We start from the raw sequence: 16,115 nt of genomic DNA on the forward strand, positions 1-16,115 counted from the left end.
CTCTCAATCCTACCTTCCTATCCCTCCCCTCTTTTTCTATTCCTGGTTTGATATGGCATTCGCCCATTCAAGTTCGCTCTCCTCCCTCGGTCCTCCTCCTCCTCCATTCCTGAATTTTCTTTGAAGGAATTACGAGTCCACACATATAATGGTTCACTTTCTGAGCAACAGGAGTTATTGGCAGTCATTAGATTTACTTGCACTGTTAATGACTGGGCTACTTAACTTTGTTTCAGATGCCCAATTACCTTCACTGCACATTAAATCTAGGGTAAGACCTCAGAACCCTACTAAATGGCTTGGGTATCTCTGAAGTTAATCATAAGCTGAATCAGTAACACAGGGATAATTGAAACAAAATCCTTCTGAAAAAGTAGCAAATATTCCTGAAATTTTACACTATTTTAATTCAGTGATTTGTTGTTGTACGGTCCTACATTGGGCCTTAGTTGCATTTTGTTCTAAAAGCAAAATGAGCATGGAACAATCAGCATTAAGTGTTTCTTACTACAAACCAGCATCCTACTATTAGTAAGCAACCATCATTTGAGTGCAGACAGTTGATAACAGGAAGTCATAGGCCTGTATAAATTTAGAAAAGCAAAAACAATTGCGGAATCAATTGTGAGTAGTAGTTAAACCACAAGCTGAGAGAGAGGTGTTTTAGGAATGTGGGTAAAAAGTCTGCAACCAATGTCTAGTGATTTTCCACACCAGGAAGTAATATATTTCCGACCATTCTTCTTGTTTTTTTTAAAAGCACTGTTGGCTTAAAAGCTCTAGGATTCTGATCTCTGCCTAGTTGCTGCAGATTCAATAGCTGAGGATAAAGCACTTTCCAATGAAGAGGGGGAGGAAAAGGTAAAAATAGTGGCAAGTTGTCATAAGCCACTTGTACATATACTATGAGCCAGCTCAGCTGAGAATGGTATACAAGCAAAAGAGATTTAATATTAAAACATGATTACACTTTTATTATCTCTTTAAGCAATGTAATGTGATCTTGGTGATCTGTTAATGCTAATAAACTTTGCTAAAATTTTCTTTCTTCAGTTGGTGTATGAATTTTTCTTGAGGTTTCTAGAGTCTCCTGATTTTCAACCAAATATAGCAAAGAAATACATTGACCAGAAATTTGTAATGCAGGTAAGCAAAATAACCAGCTGTTAAATTTTTCTCTTCTTTCCCTTCTAAAGTATCTTGTTCATTTTCTGAAATTTATAATCTGCAATGTAGATGACAATACGTTCTTTGTATTTTCCAATTGTGTGGCATAATAATCTTCTTGATAATCAAACTAATCACATTGAGTTGAATCACCTTCAGTATCAATTTCCATGATTTCTGTTACTGATTGCCATGTGGTGATAGTCCAGACACGATAAATCTTAGCGTGAAACTTTGGTACATCAGATTCTGCAGTGATTGTTGCTGTATAGATTTGTGTGCATCTTTGTTGTTGGTGGGCTATATTGCTTCACATGTTTAATATTATAAATTTTAGTTTAGAACTGATCTTGGCTTCTGTGTTGACTCAGTTGCACCATCATAAAGCAGTCTAGTTTTACAGGTCATGCAATGATACCATTAATATATTGGTTAAATTTTAGCTTTTTTCTGTTTTTGAGACGTAGCGTAAAGCAATAAGGAGCTCTTGCATTGTTTGTCCACATAAGTACACTTGTGAGATGCTCTAGGTTCTCCTGAAGATATGATGGGATGCTGTAATTGGCTATCAATTTCTGTTCGGCGATTCATGTGTCTTGAAGGCAGCCTTGGAGAATGCTTGGACACCACTCAACAATCACCAGTTAGGAATATTCCCTTCTTATCGGGGAACACTTGAGCAGTCAAGGGCATTCAGCCTCTGATCTTCGGGTAAGCGTTCTCCAAGGTGGCAGAATCGCCAAGCAGAAATTGATAGCCAAATTCCGCGCACACAAGGACGGCCTCAACCAGGATCTTGGATTCATGTCACGCTATCTGTAACCCTTACGGCTTGCCTGGACTTGCAACATCTCACTAACTGTCCTGGCTTAAGACAATTCACACCACCTCTTTAACCTCTCTCCACTTGCATAGTCTGCACCTGTAAAGACTTGATTACCTGTTAAGACTCACATTCCAGCCATTATCTTGTAAATTGAGTCTGTGTCTAAATTTGCCCTGTTTGTGAACCCAATCCTCCACTCACCTGACGAAGGGGCAGCGCTCCAAAAGCTCGTGCTACCAAGTAAACCTGTTGGACTTTAACCTGGTGTTGTGAGACTTCTTACTGTATGCTAAGCAGTTAGCACTAGGATTGATCTGGTTGTAGGTAGATAGGCAGTGTGTGTTCTTGGTTTACAATAGTTGGAGAAAAATGTTAAATTCTGCCAAAGGTGCAGAATCTTCTAGTGGTTAGGAACATGATTAGAACAAACTTGAGAGTATTGGGGGTTCCATGCTCTAGTTTTGAGCTAAGTAGGTATGGACCTGAGTTTTTTTTTTTAGCTTTTGATGTTTCCTTGAATGAGTCCAATTGGGGAAACTAATTGAGAGCATTTGTGGGGTTTGGAGGTCAGAATTGAGTATTTAATTGCAGTTGAATGGTTTCAGCATTAGGGTATTTGCTTTGTTTTCTATGCTGGTACCCGTAGGTGGGTGAAGGTTTATGTAGAGCATAGAAACTGGCTTGGGCCAAGTGACCTGTTTCTATGTTTTGTGGGTGACTTGAAAGATTCTGGCATGAACAACATTAACATGTGGAAAGTAGTTTTCCTTTATAAGATGAGATGAAGTTTTATTTCTTTTGTGGTCTGCACTTGAGGTTGAGAGGAAAGCACAGTATCTAACAAACTGTTTATTTTCAGTGGGGGTCACTGGAGATTGAACTTCTGGTTTTCTGACTTTATTGAATGTTTATTTATGCTTAATTTTGCACAATGTAGATTTTATCCTGGCTTCCTCCCCATTGATCATGTTTGGCCTTGGTGCAGCACCGTGTTGTTGAATGCAAGCAGAGAGTAGACTGTTCCAAGGTCAGGGCATTGTCAGAATTTACAAAGTCCAGCTTTTAAGAGGGATTTCTTGTTGACCTATCTCTTCTGTTTAACTAGTTTTTTGTAATTTAAGTGTGAAATGTGGCTCTTGAAGACCATCCTTCCATAATAATACTGATCTGGATTTAGGGCTTTCATTCTGAGGTTAAGCGGACAAGCCAGGTAGGATCTGAATTTTATGTTAAAGCGGAAAGTGTTGAGTGATGTTGGTTTCTAAGGAAGCTGGCCTTAGTGCTATGAGTTGTTGAGTAGTTTTTTAGTGTGCAGCAGTTGTATTGTTTATGATTTTGATGGATGTATTTGTCTCATGTCACCAATTGATTTGTTGAGTTTTCTGGTGCCAGAACAGCTTTTGAGAAAATATATGCCATGGGATATTTAATCAGAACAGGCAGATTGATCTCACCTAATTATTGACCATCTACTAACGTAAAACACTCCCTGTAGTGCAATAGAGTGTCAGCCTAGGTTAGGAACTCCGGTTCGACAGTGGGCCTGAATTTCCAACATTCTGTTTTGGAGATGAAAATGCTATCATCCAAGCAGAAACAGCATCTGATTTCTGAAGCAACAATGCGTCATGATCAATTGCCTGTTTTTAAGTGTTGAATGGATTGGGAAGGCCATTCAATCCACTAAGCCACTGGCAGTCAATGCTGCAATTTATGTCAACATACACTGATTCACAAATGTCTGGAGATAAATAAATAACCAGGTGAAATTTGAGAAAGTTTTGAAATTTCTACCACAAAGTTAATCTCAGAAAAAGATTCTAGAATGTCAGCATATCGCAATCAATATTTCAACAGTTTTATCCCAATTCCGAAGACTGGACTATGTGCAATTAAATATTTGATCTGCCTCCAATCATGGAATTTGAGCTTAATCTCTCAAATTCTTTTTTGTTATCATTAACTTCTTTTGTTCAGGGTCTATCGTGCATTCTCGACTGTGTGGATGGATAATGCTCTTCTAATCTCTGGATTACCAGTATTTTTGGCATTTAAAAACTTTCGTTCACCTCTTCTTGAATGGAAACAAACTAAATGCTGGGATTTCCACTGTGTCAAAAGCACAATGTCCAAATAGCATGCAGTTTCTGATTCAGCCCTGCTCCTGAGTTTACTGTTTTTGAGTTTAAATATCCTGATTAAACTGATCAATTTGCATCAACTGCATGCACTTGATTCCTGTCGTTCTAGCTGCCTTAATCCTGGCCATGTAATTTGGCGTAATTGAAGGGGGGAAATGACATTGTTCTCAATGCAAAGCGAATAGGAAGCAAAATAGTCCTTTGAAGTGTCACTATAGTCTATTTCAAACCAACAATGTCTGCCCTGTTTATGATTGCCGACCTCTTTGTCAACCAATGAATGTTACATAATATTCTTATCTGGCAAGAATTGTGCATAATTTTCAACCTAATTTTTAATGTTGTTTTCTTTTCACCAGCTGTTAGAATTATTTGACAGTGAAGATCCACGTGAAAGAGACTTTTTGAAAACAACCCTGCATCGCATCTATGGAAAATTTTTGGGCCTAAGAGCTTATATCCGAAAACAAATCAATAATATATTTTACAGGTGTGTAGACAAAATGCTGTTTGTATAAATTTGCAATCTGTATTTTTTTGATTAATAATGGGGAGTCCAGTAGGTTGTCATTTTTTTAAAAGCAGAATATCAATTATTTTGTGCAAAAATGCAGGTACGGTAAGGAAAACATGTTCATTTATCTGTCCAGAAGCCCCGTATGTGGTGTTCCTTCTCTCCCGTCATCACAACATTCAGTTGTTCCTTAACTAGTTCAGGGTTTTCATTTTCGTGTCTTCAAGAAACTTGCTGTAGCCCTAAATGTACCTTTTACAGTTTGAGCTTTTTGTTCTCATAGTTTAGCCTTCAAAGATTTTCTGAATTTACATTTTCAATGTGATTTATCATATACCTCAAGGTGGTAATGTTTCAAGATTCAAAATCCCAACCTCTAGTCCTCTAGCATTATAAATCAACCTAGTGTCTTGGGTGATTTTCTTTCAAGGCTTCAAAGCAGCCTTGTACCTTGACGGCCAGAATTGGGTAATGTATTCAGACTCTGACCAGAGCATTGTTCAATTTGACTATGACTTTCACTTTTATTCTAGGGATGTGGCCAATGCAAGGCCACATGGGAATGTAGCTTGGAGGCGCTGGTGTTCCTAGTAATTTTTATTTTTTATAATCCAACAGTGGAGGTTACAAGAGAGAGATCTTGTATATTGCCGCCATTGTGCACCAGTATTGGATATTTGGCAGACACTGATCAAACAAGCCGTTCTGTGTTGTGCGATGTTGAACTTAAGTATTATTGCAGCTGCTCTTAACCAGGAAAGGATTTTAATTTATTTTGAGATTTGGGAGTCACTAGCTAGGCGAGCATTTATTGCCCATCCCTAGTTGCCCTTCAGAGGGTGGTGGCGAGCTGTTTTCTTAAATCATTGCAGTCTGTGGTGTAGGCATACCCTCAGTGCTGTTAGAGGAAATTCCAGTATTTTGACCCAGTGACAGTAATGGAACAGCAATACAATTGCAAGTCAGGATGGTGGGTGATTTGGAGGGGAACCTCCAGGTGATGTTCCCAGAGACATCTGCTTCTCTTGTCCTTCTAGATAGTATTGGTTGTATGTTTGGAAGGTGCTGCCAAAAGAATCTTGAGTTCCTGCAGTGCAGCTTGTAGAGTCAGGACAAAGTAGCCCGCTTGATTGGCACCACATCTACAAATATCCACTCCCTCCACCACTATGCTCAGTAGCACTATCTACAAGACGCATTGCAGCAATTCACCAAAGATCCTTAGACAGCATCTTCCAAACCCACAACCACTTCCATCTAGAAGGACAATGGGCAGCAGATACATGGGAACACCACCACCTACAAGTTTTCTTCCAAGCCACTCACCATCCTGATTTGGGAATATATCAACATTCCTTCGCAGTCGCTGGGTCAAAATTCTGGAATTCCCTCTCTAACCGCATTATGGGTCAACCCACAGCACAAGGACTGCAACGATTCAAGAAGGCAGTTCACCATCATCACCTCGAGGGCAACCAGGGATGGGCAATAAATGCTGGTCAGCCAGCGACACCCACGTCTCACAAATGAATTTTATAAAACACTTTGGGTCCTAGCACAGATCCCTGTGGAACCCCTCTGATCACTGACTGCCAATCAGAAGAAAGACCCATTTATGCCAATTCTTTGCTTCCTATCTGCTAACCAGTTTTCTATCCATCTCACGACATTAACTGCAATTCCATCTGCTTTAACTTTACATAGTAGTCTGTTACATGAGCCCTTGTTGAAAGTCTAAATAAACCACATCCACTGGTTCCTGGTCAACTCTACTAGTTACGTCCTCAAAAAATTCCAATAGACTCGTCAAGCATGATGTCCCTTTTGTAAATCCATGCTAACTTTGTCTGATTATTCCAAATGCCGAGTTATGAAATCTATGATAATAGACCCTAGCAGCTTCCCCAGTAGTGACATTAGGCCCGCTGGTCTATAGTTCCTGTTTAGTTGCCCTCCAAGCTAAAGAATTTTGGAAAATAACCACCAAAGGACATACTATTTCCAAGTCCACTTCCTTAAGTACTCTGGGATGAAGATTATTAGGACCTGGAGACTTATCCACCTTCAATCCTGTCAATTTCCCCCAAACTATTTCTCTGCTAATGCTGATTTCCTTCAGCTCCTCATTAAAACATGTTTCTCTCAGCACTTCTGGCACATTATTCATATCTTCCTTTGTGAAGACTGAAGCAAAGTACAAATTTAATTCCTCAGCCATTTCTTTATTCCCCATTATGAATTCTCCCGTTTCTGACTGTAAGGGGCCTACATTTGATTTTGTCAATCTTTTTCTCTTTGCATATGTATAGAAACTTTTACAGTCAGTTTTTAGGTTCCCTGCTAGGTTACTTTCATACATCTGATTTCCTGTCTAATGCTTTTCCCAACATTATCACGACAATTTGGTGGTCTGTATACCACTCCTACCAATGTTTTTTTCCCCCTTGATTCTTAATTCAACCCATACAGATTCCATATCATCTATGCTAATATCTTTCCTCAATATTGTATCAATATCGTCTTTAATCAACAATGTAACTCCACCACTTTTTCCTTTCCATCTGTCCTTCCTAAACACTGAATAGCCCTCAATGTTTAGTTCCCATACTTGATCACCTTGGAGCCACGTCTCCGTAATGCCGACTATATCATACCCCTTTACATCTATCTGTGCAACTATTTCATCCATTTTGTTTCAAATGCTCCGAACATTCAGGTACAAAACCTAAAGGTGGGCACTTTTAACATTTCTTTTCCCTTTCCCACTATTTTTTTACTCTGCCCTTATCTGACACTGGCCCTTGATTTCTCTGCCTATCACTTTCCTTATTCACTTTACTGTCTTTTCCGCTTGTTCTTAATTTTCCCTGCTCTGAATCCTTGCAAAGGTTCCCATCCCCCTGCCATATTAGTTTAAACCCTCCCCAACCACTCCTGAGATTTCCTCCTCATTCGTCTGAACTCGAGCGAAAACAATCCTAACCTAGTCGATTGCTCCTCTTTCATCAGTCCCACCATCCCCGGAATCAGCCTGGTAAACCATCATTGCACTCCCTCGAGCAAGAACATCCTTCCTCAGAAAAGGAGACCAAAACTGCACACAATACTCTAGGTGTGGCCTCACCAAGGCCCTATATAATTGCAACAACTGCTCCTGTACTCAGAACCTCTTGCAATGAAGGCCCACAGACCATTTGCCGCCTTTACCGCCTGCTGCACCTGTATGCTTACCTTCAATGACTGGAGCACAAGGACACCTAGGTCCCGCTGCACACTCCTTTCTCCCAATTTGCAGCCATTCGGGTAGTAATCTGCCGCCTTGTTTTTGCTTCCAAAGTGAAGAACGTCGCATTTATCCAAATTATAGTGCATCTGCCATTGATTTGCCCACTCACCAACCTGTCCAGATCATTGTGAATGTTGACTCTTTGTTTTGCCACTCTCACCAGGCTGTTCTTTAACATCTGATGGGTAAGAACATAACCAGGGAAGTTGGCTGACAGAAATGATTGAGTAAATTATAATGGAATGTTTCTTCACCAGTTTGTGGGATTCCCCTCTCAACTTGGGAACCAACCTCTTTATATTAATGAATGGGGTTTTTCAGTATTGATTAGGGTAGGATTGCCTTACTTTTATCCTGATGCAGTGATGTTCAATTCTCTTTTATAACTTTGTTGTAATATTTCCACATGTGCTTTCACAGCTGCCAGCTTTACCTCCATCACCACCTCTCTATACCTTTGCTGCCTCACTGATTTGTCCAATGTCGGATAACCAGACATTTCTTTCAATTAAATTTAATTGATCCACGTTAAAATAAACTACGCATTACAGGTGGACATTAATAAACTTGAATGGACAAACAGTAAGGTAGGAAGAATGGGATGATCACTTGGCACGTGGAAGGTGTGAGTCTAGGTGGGGTAGAGGAACAAAGATTGCAAAATGCAAATACATCAATGACTAAACCAGTATCAAACCTTGGTTAGATAACACTCCTGAGTACTGTTTGCAGTTCTGGTTGCCATATTATAAGAAGGCTATAAAGGACGCAGAGAAAATTTACAAGTACCAGAAATGTGTAGGTATACATAGCAGGAAAGGATTGACTGGCTCGGTTACTTCTTTGGAAAAAATAAGGCTGAGGGGTGAACCAATAGAGGTCTTTTAAAATTATGAAAAACTTTGATACTGCGGATGCAGAGAATGTTTTTTCTTGTGGAGAAGAACATAACTAGAGCCTATCCATATAAAATAATCACCAAGAAATCCGAGATGGAAATCGGAAGAAATTTCTTCATCCAGAGTGGTAAGAATGTGGGAATCGCTACCACAGGGGACAAGTGGGATTTGAACTCATGACCTCTGGACTACAGTCAATAAATATAAACTAGTGGTTTTTAGGTTTAAGTATTCTAACAGCTTTCTGAATGTTATATTGTAATTCCTTATTTGTCCTAGGTTTATTTATGAAACCGAACATCACAATGGTATAGCAGAACTGTTGGAAATTTTGGGAAGGTGAGTAGTTGCTATTTTCAGTTGAGTCATTTGAATTAAATGTCATAATTAGCATTAGTAATATGCTTCTATTTTTCCAAAAGAATGGACTCTTTTAAAGTATTGATTATAATCACCATGACTACCAGGGGAGAGAGTACATGATTTTGATCATTGCTTGTTTGAGCAGAGGTTTTTAAAAATAGGTCTGTGGTATATCTAGAGGAAATGTAACTAGGTTACATGTACTGTTTTGCTCCCATGTGGTAATGCATTTGAATCTATATGTGCTTGTGATATTTACTTCAGTAGGTTTTTGCATTAGCGAAGATCTTGACCTGTAAACTGCACTTAAATGTAGATAAGATCTCTAAAAGCACTAGCTATACCAGCTAAAATAGAAAATAAATGCATTGTATTTAATGCAGAAGTAGCCAAGAAGCATAGTCACAGGAAATGAGTGATTTCACCGTCTCTAAAAATGCTAAAAGGTGTAACAATGCTAGAGGATGTACTCCTGAGAGGTTTATAAAGTATTTCTAAACCAAAGTTGACAAGTAATAGTTTAGAATATTGCTTCAGGAAAAGAGCATTTGTGCTTGAGAGGGGAGGAGGAAGGAGGAAAAGTGTTGGGTTTAGTATAATAACTGATGAAAGAAAAGGAACTCTGGAAAAACAATACTGTAATACTTGAAAATAGAGTCTTGTGAAATGTTACTGTTGAATTTTGTGTAATTTTTGTATTCTTTGGGTATGGAGTTAAGCATTAAGTACATTAGCTACATATTCTCAACACTTTGTTATGCACATTCTTCAAAACCCGATCAAGTATTTAGGAACCATTTGAAGTGTTTTTTATTCTGCTTTAATTCCTTTGACAGTAATCTGTTTCCTTGCTCTAGAAACCCAGAGTCTATGGCTGAATTGAATGACAAAACTCCAGAAATGAACATTCCTAATATTTTCAAATTAGCTACATGATCTAATTTCAGAGGAGGTGTAAAAGCATGTAATCTTATTTAAAATAAGGAAAGAACAGTCATAATTTTAAATAGAAACAGAGTGCAGGAAATACTCAGGTCGGGCAGCATCTGTGAAGGGAGAAGCACACTTTTCAGGTTGATAACCTTTCATCAGGACTGGAAGAAGTTGTAACATATTTTAAGCAAATACAGAGAGAGAGAAAGAAGGAAAGGGGGGGGGGATAAAAGAACAAATGGCAAGTAATAAGGAAGAACTTAGTGTTGAGGACGGGATTATTCTTTGGGGAGCCCTGAGTAAATGGTCCGCCCCCAGCACGACATCCAATATGAACGGAACTATCTAATGGCCACCCAGAAGTATCAAAAATGAAGATACTGGCTAGAAGTTCCGTCTAGTGGCCCGGTCTTGACTCTTAACATCACAGACTTGGTAAAGCAATGTGACCTGTGCCAGGAAAATCAAAACTCCCACCGTTAGTCTCCCTACATCCATGGGAGTGGCTTAGCAGGCCATGGGTACATGTACATTTGGACTTTACAGGGCCCTTTCTGGATTCCGTGTTCTTAATCATGGTGGAAGCATGCTCCAAGTGGTTGGAGGTGCACTGCATGGGCTTCATGATTTCCCTGGCTTCAATCGAGAAATTGTGGTAAAGCTTCCATGTACGTGGAATACTGGAAGTGCTAGTTTCCATTGACAGCACTGCCTTTACTAGTGGTGACTTCCAGAACTTCGTGCTCTCCATTGTTAACCGACACATCCAACGCAACATCATCTGCCGTAAAATGCATCGCCAGTATGGGTGATGCTAACCTTCAAAAATGGTATGACGAAACGACTGTGGCATCCTTGGAGACCAAACTGGCGCAACTTTTGTTAGATTACAGGACTACACTGCACACAACAGGCATTGCCCCACTGGAGTTGTTGTTGGTGCAACGGCTTCGTACCAGATTGAGCTGCTATTCCCAAACTGGCGGGATGGAGTCCCAACAAGGAAACCAGAAAGAGAAGTTGCGATTCTGCAGGACAGAGAACTTTCTCAATGGGTGATTGGTTCACATGAGAAACTTCAGGGATGGACTGGTCCCTGGGATTATGGAGAAAACAGGATCAGTATTGTACAAGGTCAAAGACAGACCTCCAATCAGTTGCTAAATTGTGCAAATGGACTTTCTTGCAATGGGGGTGCTGGGAGAAACTTGTGTCTTATGTTAGCCACGAAGGTCCTGGGGATTGTCGATAGATCTCCCTGTGGGCTTTGTGGACTACGAGGTTCCTTTTATTAAACAAGCAGAGGCTTGCTCAATAGGAAATGTTCAACGGGGCTTTTAAACTTGTTACTTGGACTGTTGTTGTAGGTTGCAAAGTATTGAACTACCTAGCTGTGAGTGGTGGAAGCAGCCTCTTTCTTGGTATGCAATAAAGGGTGTTTGCTGACAGGAACCTGACATTTAGCTGAATTGCTACGAAGCCCCATTTGCCATTTTACCAACCTTTCTGTCATCCTGAAGCTTATAACTATCCTCATCACTATCAACCACTGCTTTTTGTAGATTGAAGATCTAAGGCCAAATATCTATTTTCAATTGGCATGTTTTGTTCTGCACCATTAGCTTATTTGATCTTCAAAGCTTTGCTATGAAATCCAGAATATTATGCAACAAAAGCTGAATTTGGATTCTGTATTGTGCATGGACTCAAGTCAGTGAAATTGCACCATTCATAAAAATGGATTATAACCAAAGAGGATCATTAAAAGATTCTGGCTATCTGTCGGTAATTAATAAAGTGATAGCATGAGTCTGAGAGTGATGGTGGAGGATGTTTACAGTTTCCAGGCACTGCTGCGTGAGTTAAGAAATTTTGAGTCCTTTGCTTCTTGGGCATGACTCTCTCTCTCTCTTTGTCTCTCACACACTCACGATGGCCACTAGTCACTAATTTTCCCAGCACGAGTCAAAAAGAGGGAGGCTCAAAAAATTCCATTAAGCAACATTTAAGGGTGTATTAGAATAGTTAAGCTGAAGCAGTTTGCAAATCCCATCAATAAGAGGCAGTAAAATCATTTCAAAATTCTTCTTCCATTCACTACCAAGCTTAAGACGTGCTGAGGATTAGGTTTGTGGTATTTGTAACAGTTGGCAAAAAATAATTAAACTTGTCAAGCGTAGAGTTTCGTGTTCAAAATGCCTGCCTCCTATCAAAGGCATGAGTGTTTACAGTTTATCATGACTCCCAGAACCTGCAGTTTCAGCTACTCCCCCAGCATTTATTTTTACTTGTTGGATGAGTCATTCACAAAGTGTTGTCAAGGCTTGCTATTGTAAGCTTTGTCCCTTTTTCCGGTTCTGCCAATTTTTAAAGGGAAAACTGACAACTAAAATCCTTAAAAAAAAGTACTAATCTGGATACTGAAAGCAATTCAGATGTGTTTTGTATTACATCCGAACTTCAAATATCAATACAATTTTGGATTCAAGTGAGGTAACACTCACATTCACAAGTATGAGGTCGCATTCACCAGAATGAAGTATCAAGTGTTACTATTTTAAAGCAGTTTTATATAAGCGGTTCTTATTTGTGCATGTTATGCTATAGTGATATGTAAAATTTTGTGGTTTGTTGGAAACATTTGAAATACCTGTGTTTGAGAGAAAAACTAAAAGAATGACAACTTCCAAAAATACTATCCTTACTCCAGTTTGAATAGGAATGTTCCTGAAATAAAATGTTTGCACAGACTCGAAAATAACAAATGTCACTCCTGAACTATTTGTTCAACAGGAACAATGCAAATTAGTTTAATCCTGTTTTAGATTCTTGCTCCTCACCTGTAAAAACTCATGCTAACCACATTGGGCCAGCCAGCCTATTTGATATTGTACATTAAGGAATGGATGATTTATATTATTTTTACTCGAAGCATTTCAGGTAAATGGAGATTTTTTTTTAAGGTGACTTTTTGTTCATTATATTATGTATTTCTAAATTTTGTTCCTTGGCTCCCTTTAAGTCCAATTATTGTTGCTAGTTAATAACGTTTTAATCATGTCTGACTTTTGTGACTCATTGTACACTGTAGGAAGATGCAGTTAAAGAACTGAAATGCAGTAATTCCACAGGAGATTTGCTAGTAGTCGTGATTTATTTAAAGTAGTTGGAGTAGATAAGTTCCCATTTAGGATGGAGGTGAAGAGAATGAGTGTTGGTAATCTGCTTTCCCACACAGAGCAGTGGAGGCAGGGTCATTATTTTTAAGGCTGTTGAAAGCAAAGGGTCTGGGGAAATGCAGGAAATTAGAGTTGAGGCCACAGTCAGATCAGCTATGATCTTGGAGCAGGCTTGAGGGGCTAAGTAGCCTGCTCCTCCTAATCCTGATTCACATGTTTGTATGTTAGCGATTGGAATACCTCATTGGCTAACTTTTTTTCTTGCCGCAGCATAATTAATGGATTTGCCTTGCCATTAAAAGAAGAGCACAAGGTTTTCCTGTTGAAAGTGTTGCTACCACTCCACAAAGTAAAATCTCTCAGTGTCTACCATCCACAGGTAATTTAAGATTGATATTTTGTGGAAACAGCAATGTTTTAATGTGATGTAGGAATTTACACTGAATCATTACTCATTTACTCAGTATTAATTGAATTTATTCAATATGGTCAGTCAGAAATGCATCTAGTTGTTTGAGCCCATTTCTAACTACTTGCTTTGATTTTTTTTTTCCTGGTTATTTACCGCGTGTATAATATCCTTTTATGTGAAATAGTTATGCATGAATTTCCAGTTACTGAATTATCCTAATCTTCAAAATTAAAAGTTAATTGCTTGGTTTATCCTTTTTCCTCCAGCTATTTTCACCTGTAGCTTTCTAACTGCACAATTTGGTTGCATATGGGGGACTTTATGCTTTGACCTCTTTAACGGAATGGGCCAAGTCGGGCCTTGTGATGGAGTGCCCAAATTAGGCCTCAAAATGGTCATTAATAAACAGTTTTTCTAAATAAATTTTATGAACCCATTCCATCATTTTGAATGTATAAAGTTATAACCACTTTCAAAAAGGTAGAAGCTCTAATATTTAAACTTTACACATTTAGTGCATCTAATTTTCACTAGTCTTTACATGTTGGACCTTGTCTTCAGAAGTTATGTTTCGGCAAACATGTTCCTAGAAGTAGTTGCATAGTGTCAAATTGCCACCTCAAAAGCTTAGAATTATAAGTTGGATTGAGTGAACCTTGCTTTCATGTAACCTAATGTTCTGTACTTGATAACTATATTGGCTGAGAATTGAAGATGTAATGCAGCATATTGTAAAATATCATTATGGAGTTGCAAGTGCTTTACAAACAAATGAGAAATTCTTGGTTTGTGATGTGACTTCAGGAAAAATATTGTATTTGTTTTGTGATCAGTATTTGGAAAAGAATTTCAATGGAAATTTACGTTTGCTTTTGAAATTGGTCAAAAATAGTGCCTTTAAATTTAAATAGGGATCGGCTTAAATCAGTCATCAGCCTGTAATTCATTTTTCAAAGCATAAAAAATGACTTGTCTAATTGGTCAGTTAGACAGAAATTTGATAATGGGACAACGTTCTTCAAATTGCTTGGAGTGGGGATCAGGAACTGCATTCCAAGCGCCCTCAGTAGCCTTACAAGTGTACAGATTAATGTGAGCTGCTCTTTGTTTTAAATTAGAACAAATAATATAATTTTGTAATCCCAGTGGCAGGGGTGAGAACAAAAGAAAGGTAGTTGTGCTGTCTGTAAAAGTTTAACTTGAAGATTCCTCTAATTTATTCAAACTTCAGGTTTCCCCTCAATCAGACATTTTGCTCTGGTCAAGGTAGACACATTGGATTATTTTCTATATTTTGTCTTCATCAAACATATGTTCCCAGAAGTAGTTGCATAGTGTCAAATTACCACCTCAAAAGCTTAGAATTATAAGGATATTTATTGTACCATCTTTATTATCTTAAGATTTAATTTGCATGTAATTCTACATGTGTTCTACCATGTCTTATTGGCAGAATTTTCACATCAATTGCACAGCCAGGCAACTCTCAAAAGAGGGGATGAAGCAGCAATTGTGCTTGAGGAGGGGGTGTGTGTAATAATTGGATGGGTTAAATAGGGTGAGTTAAGTAGGTGAGGGAAGAAATAAACTCAGGAGGCTCTGACCATTTTCCAGTCCCCTCTGGCAACAGACATGGTAATAGAGGAATGCTAATGTTACACTGTTCTTTAAAAGAGAGAGAGAACCAAAGTAATTACAGGCCAGTCAGCGGACCAGTGGCGGGAAAATCAGTAGAAAACAATTCTGAAGATCTGTATAAATCAATATTTAGAAAAGCATGGACTAATCAAAGATGGTTGGCATGGATTAATTAAGGGAAAGTCATATTTGACTGGGTTGAATTTTTTTTTAAGTGACAAGGATAGTCAAAGAGGGTAATGCATTTGATGTCGTCTGCATGCATTTTAGCAAGACTTTTGGCAAGGACCCATAAGGCGCACTGATCAGAAAATCAAAAGCTTATGAGGCCTAAGAGAAAGTGGCAAGGTGGATCCAAAATTGACTCAATGACTAGGGTAGAGACCAACAGGTGTTCTGGTATTTAATGGGGCTTCCTACCAGATCCTTTGTTCTTGACATATATCAATGATTTAAACATAAATGTAGAGGTATGATTAAGAAGTTTGCAGATGATCCAAAACTCTGGTGAAACTGAGAAAGAGAAGTTGAACACTGCAGGAATATATCAATGAACTGGTCAGTTAGTCAGAAAACTGGCAAATGGAATTCAATCCAGAGAAGTGTGGTGTAGGTAAGGGAGGATATAATAAATTTATAGGGCATTGAGAAGTGTGGAAGAACCTTGGAGTGCTTGTCCATATGTTCCTGAAGGCAGCAGGACAGGTAGATAAGGTGGTTAAGAAGGCATATGGGACACTTCTATTGGCCAAGACAC

General features: G+C 38.8%; 1 protein-coding gene across 5 annotated transcripts in view; it reads left to right on the plus strand.

Annotated features, from left to right (window-relative positions):
- The window catches only part of ppp2r5ca (protein phosphatase 2, regulatory subunit B', gamma a), a 285,519-nt gene that overhangs the window by 234,424 nt on the left and 34,980 nt on the right, over nucleotides 1–16,115 (plus strand). For 3 of the 5 annotated variants that reach the window (XM_078234133.1, XM_078234129.1, XM_078234131.1), the window contains 4 exons: nucleotides 1,054–1,146; nucleotides 4,494–4,624; nucleotides 9,113–9,172; nucleotides 13,579–13,687. In XM_078234133.1, coding sequence (XP_078090259.1) covers nucleotides 1,054–1,146; nucleotides 4,494–4,624; nucleotides 9,113–9,172; nucleotides 13,579–13,687 — 393 coding nt within the window. The remainder of the gene's footprint in view (nucleotides 1–1,053; nucleotides 1,147–4,493; nucleotides 4,625–9,112; nucleotides 9,173–13,578; nucleotides 13,688–16,115) is intronic. The other 2 variants (XM_078234130.1, XM_078234132.1) reach the window with 1 other exon arrangement.

Source organism: Mustelus asterias, chromosome 18, assembly GCF_964213995.1.
Source record: "Mustelus asterias chromosome 18, sMusAst1.hap1.1, whole genome shotgun sequence".
Taxonomy (NCBI): Eukaryota; Metazoa; Chordata; class Chondrichthyes; order Carcharhiniformes; family Triakidae; genus Mustelus; species Mustelus asterias.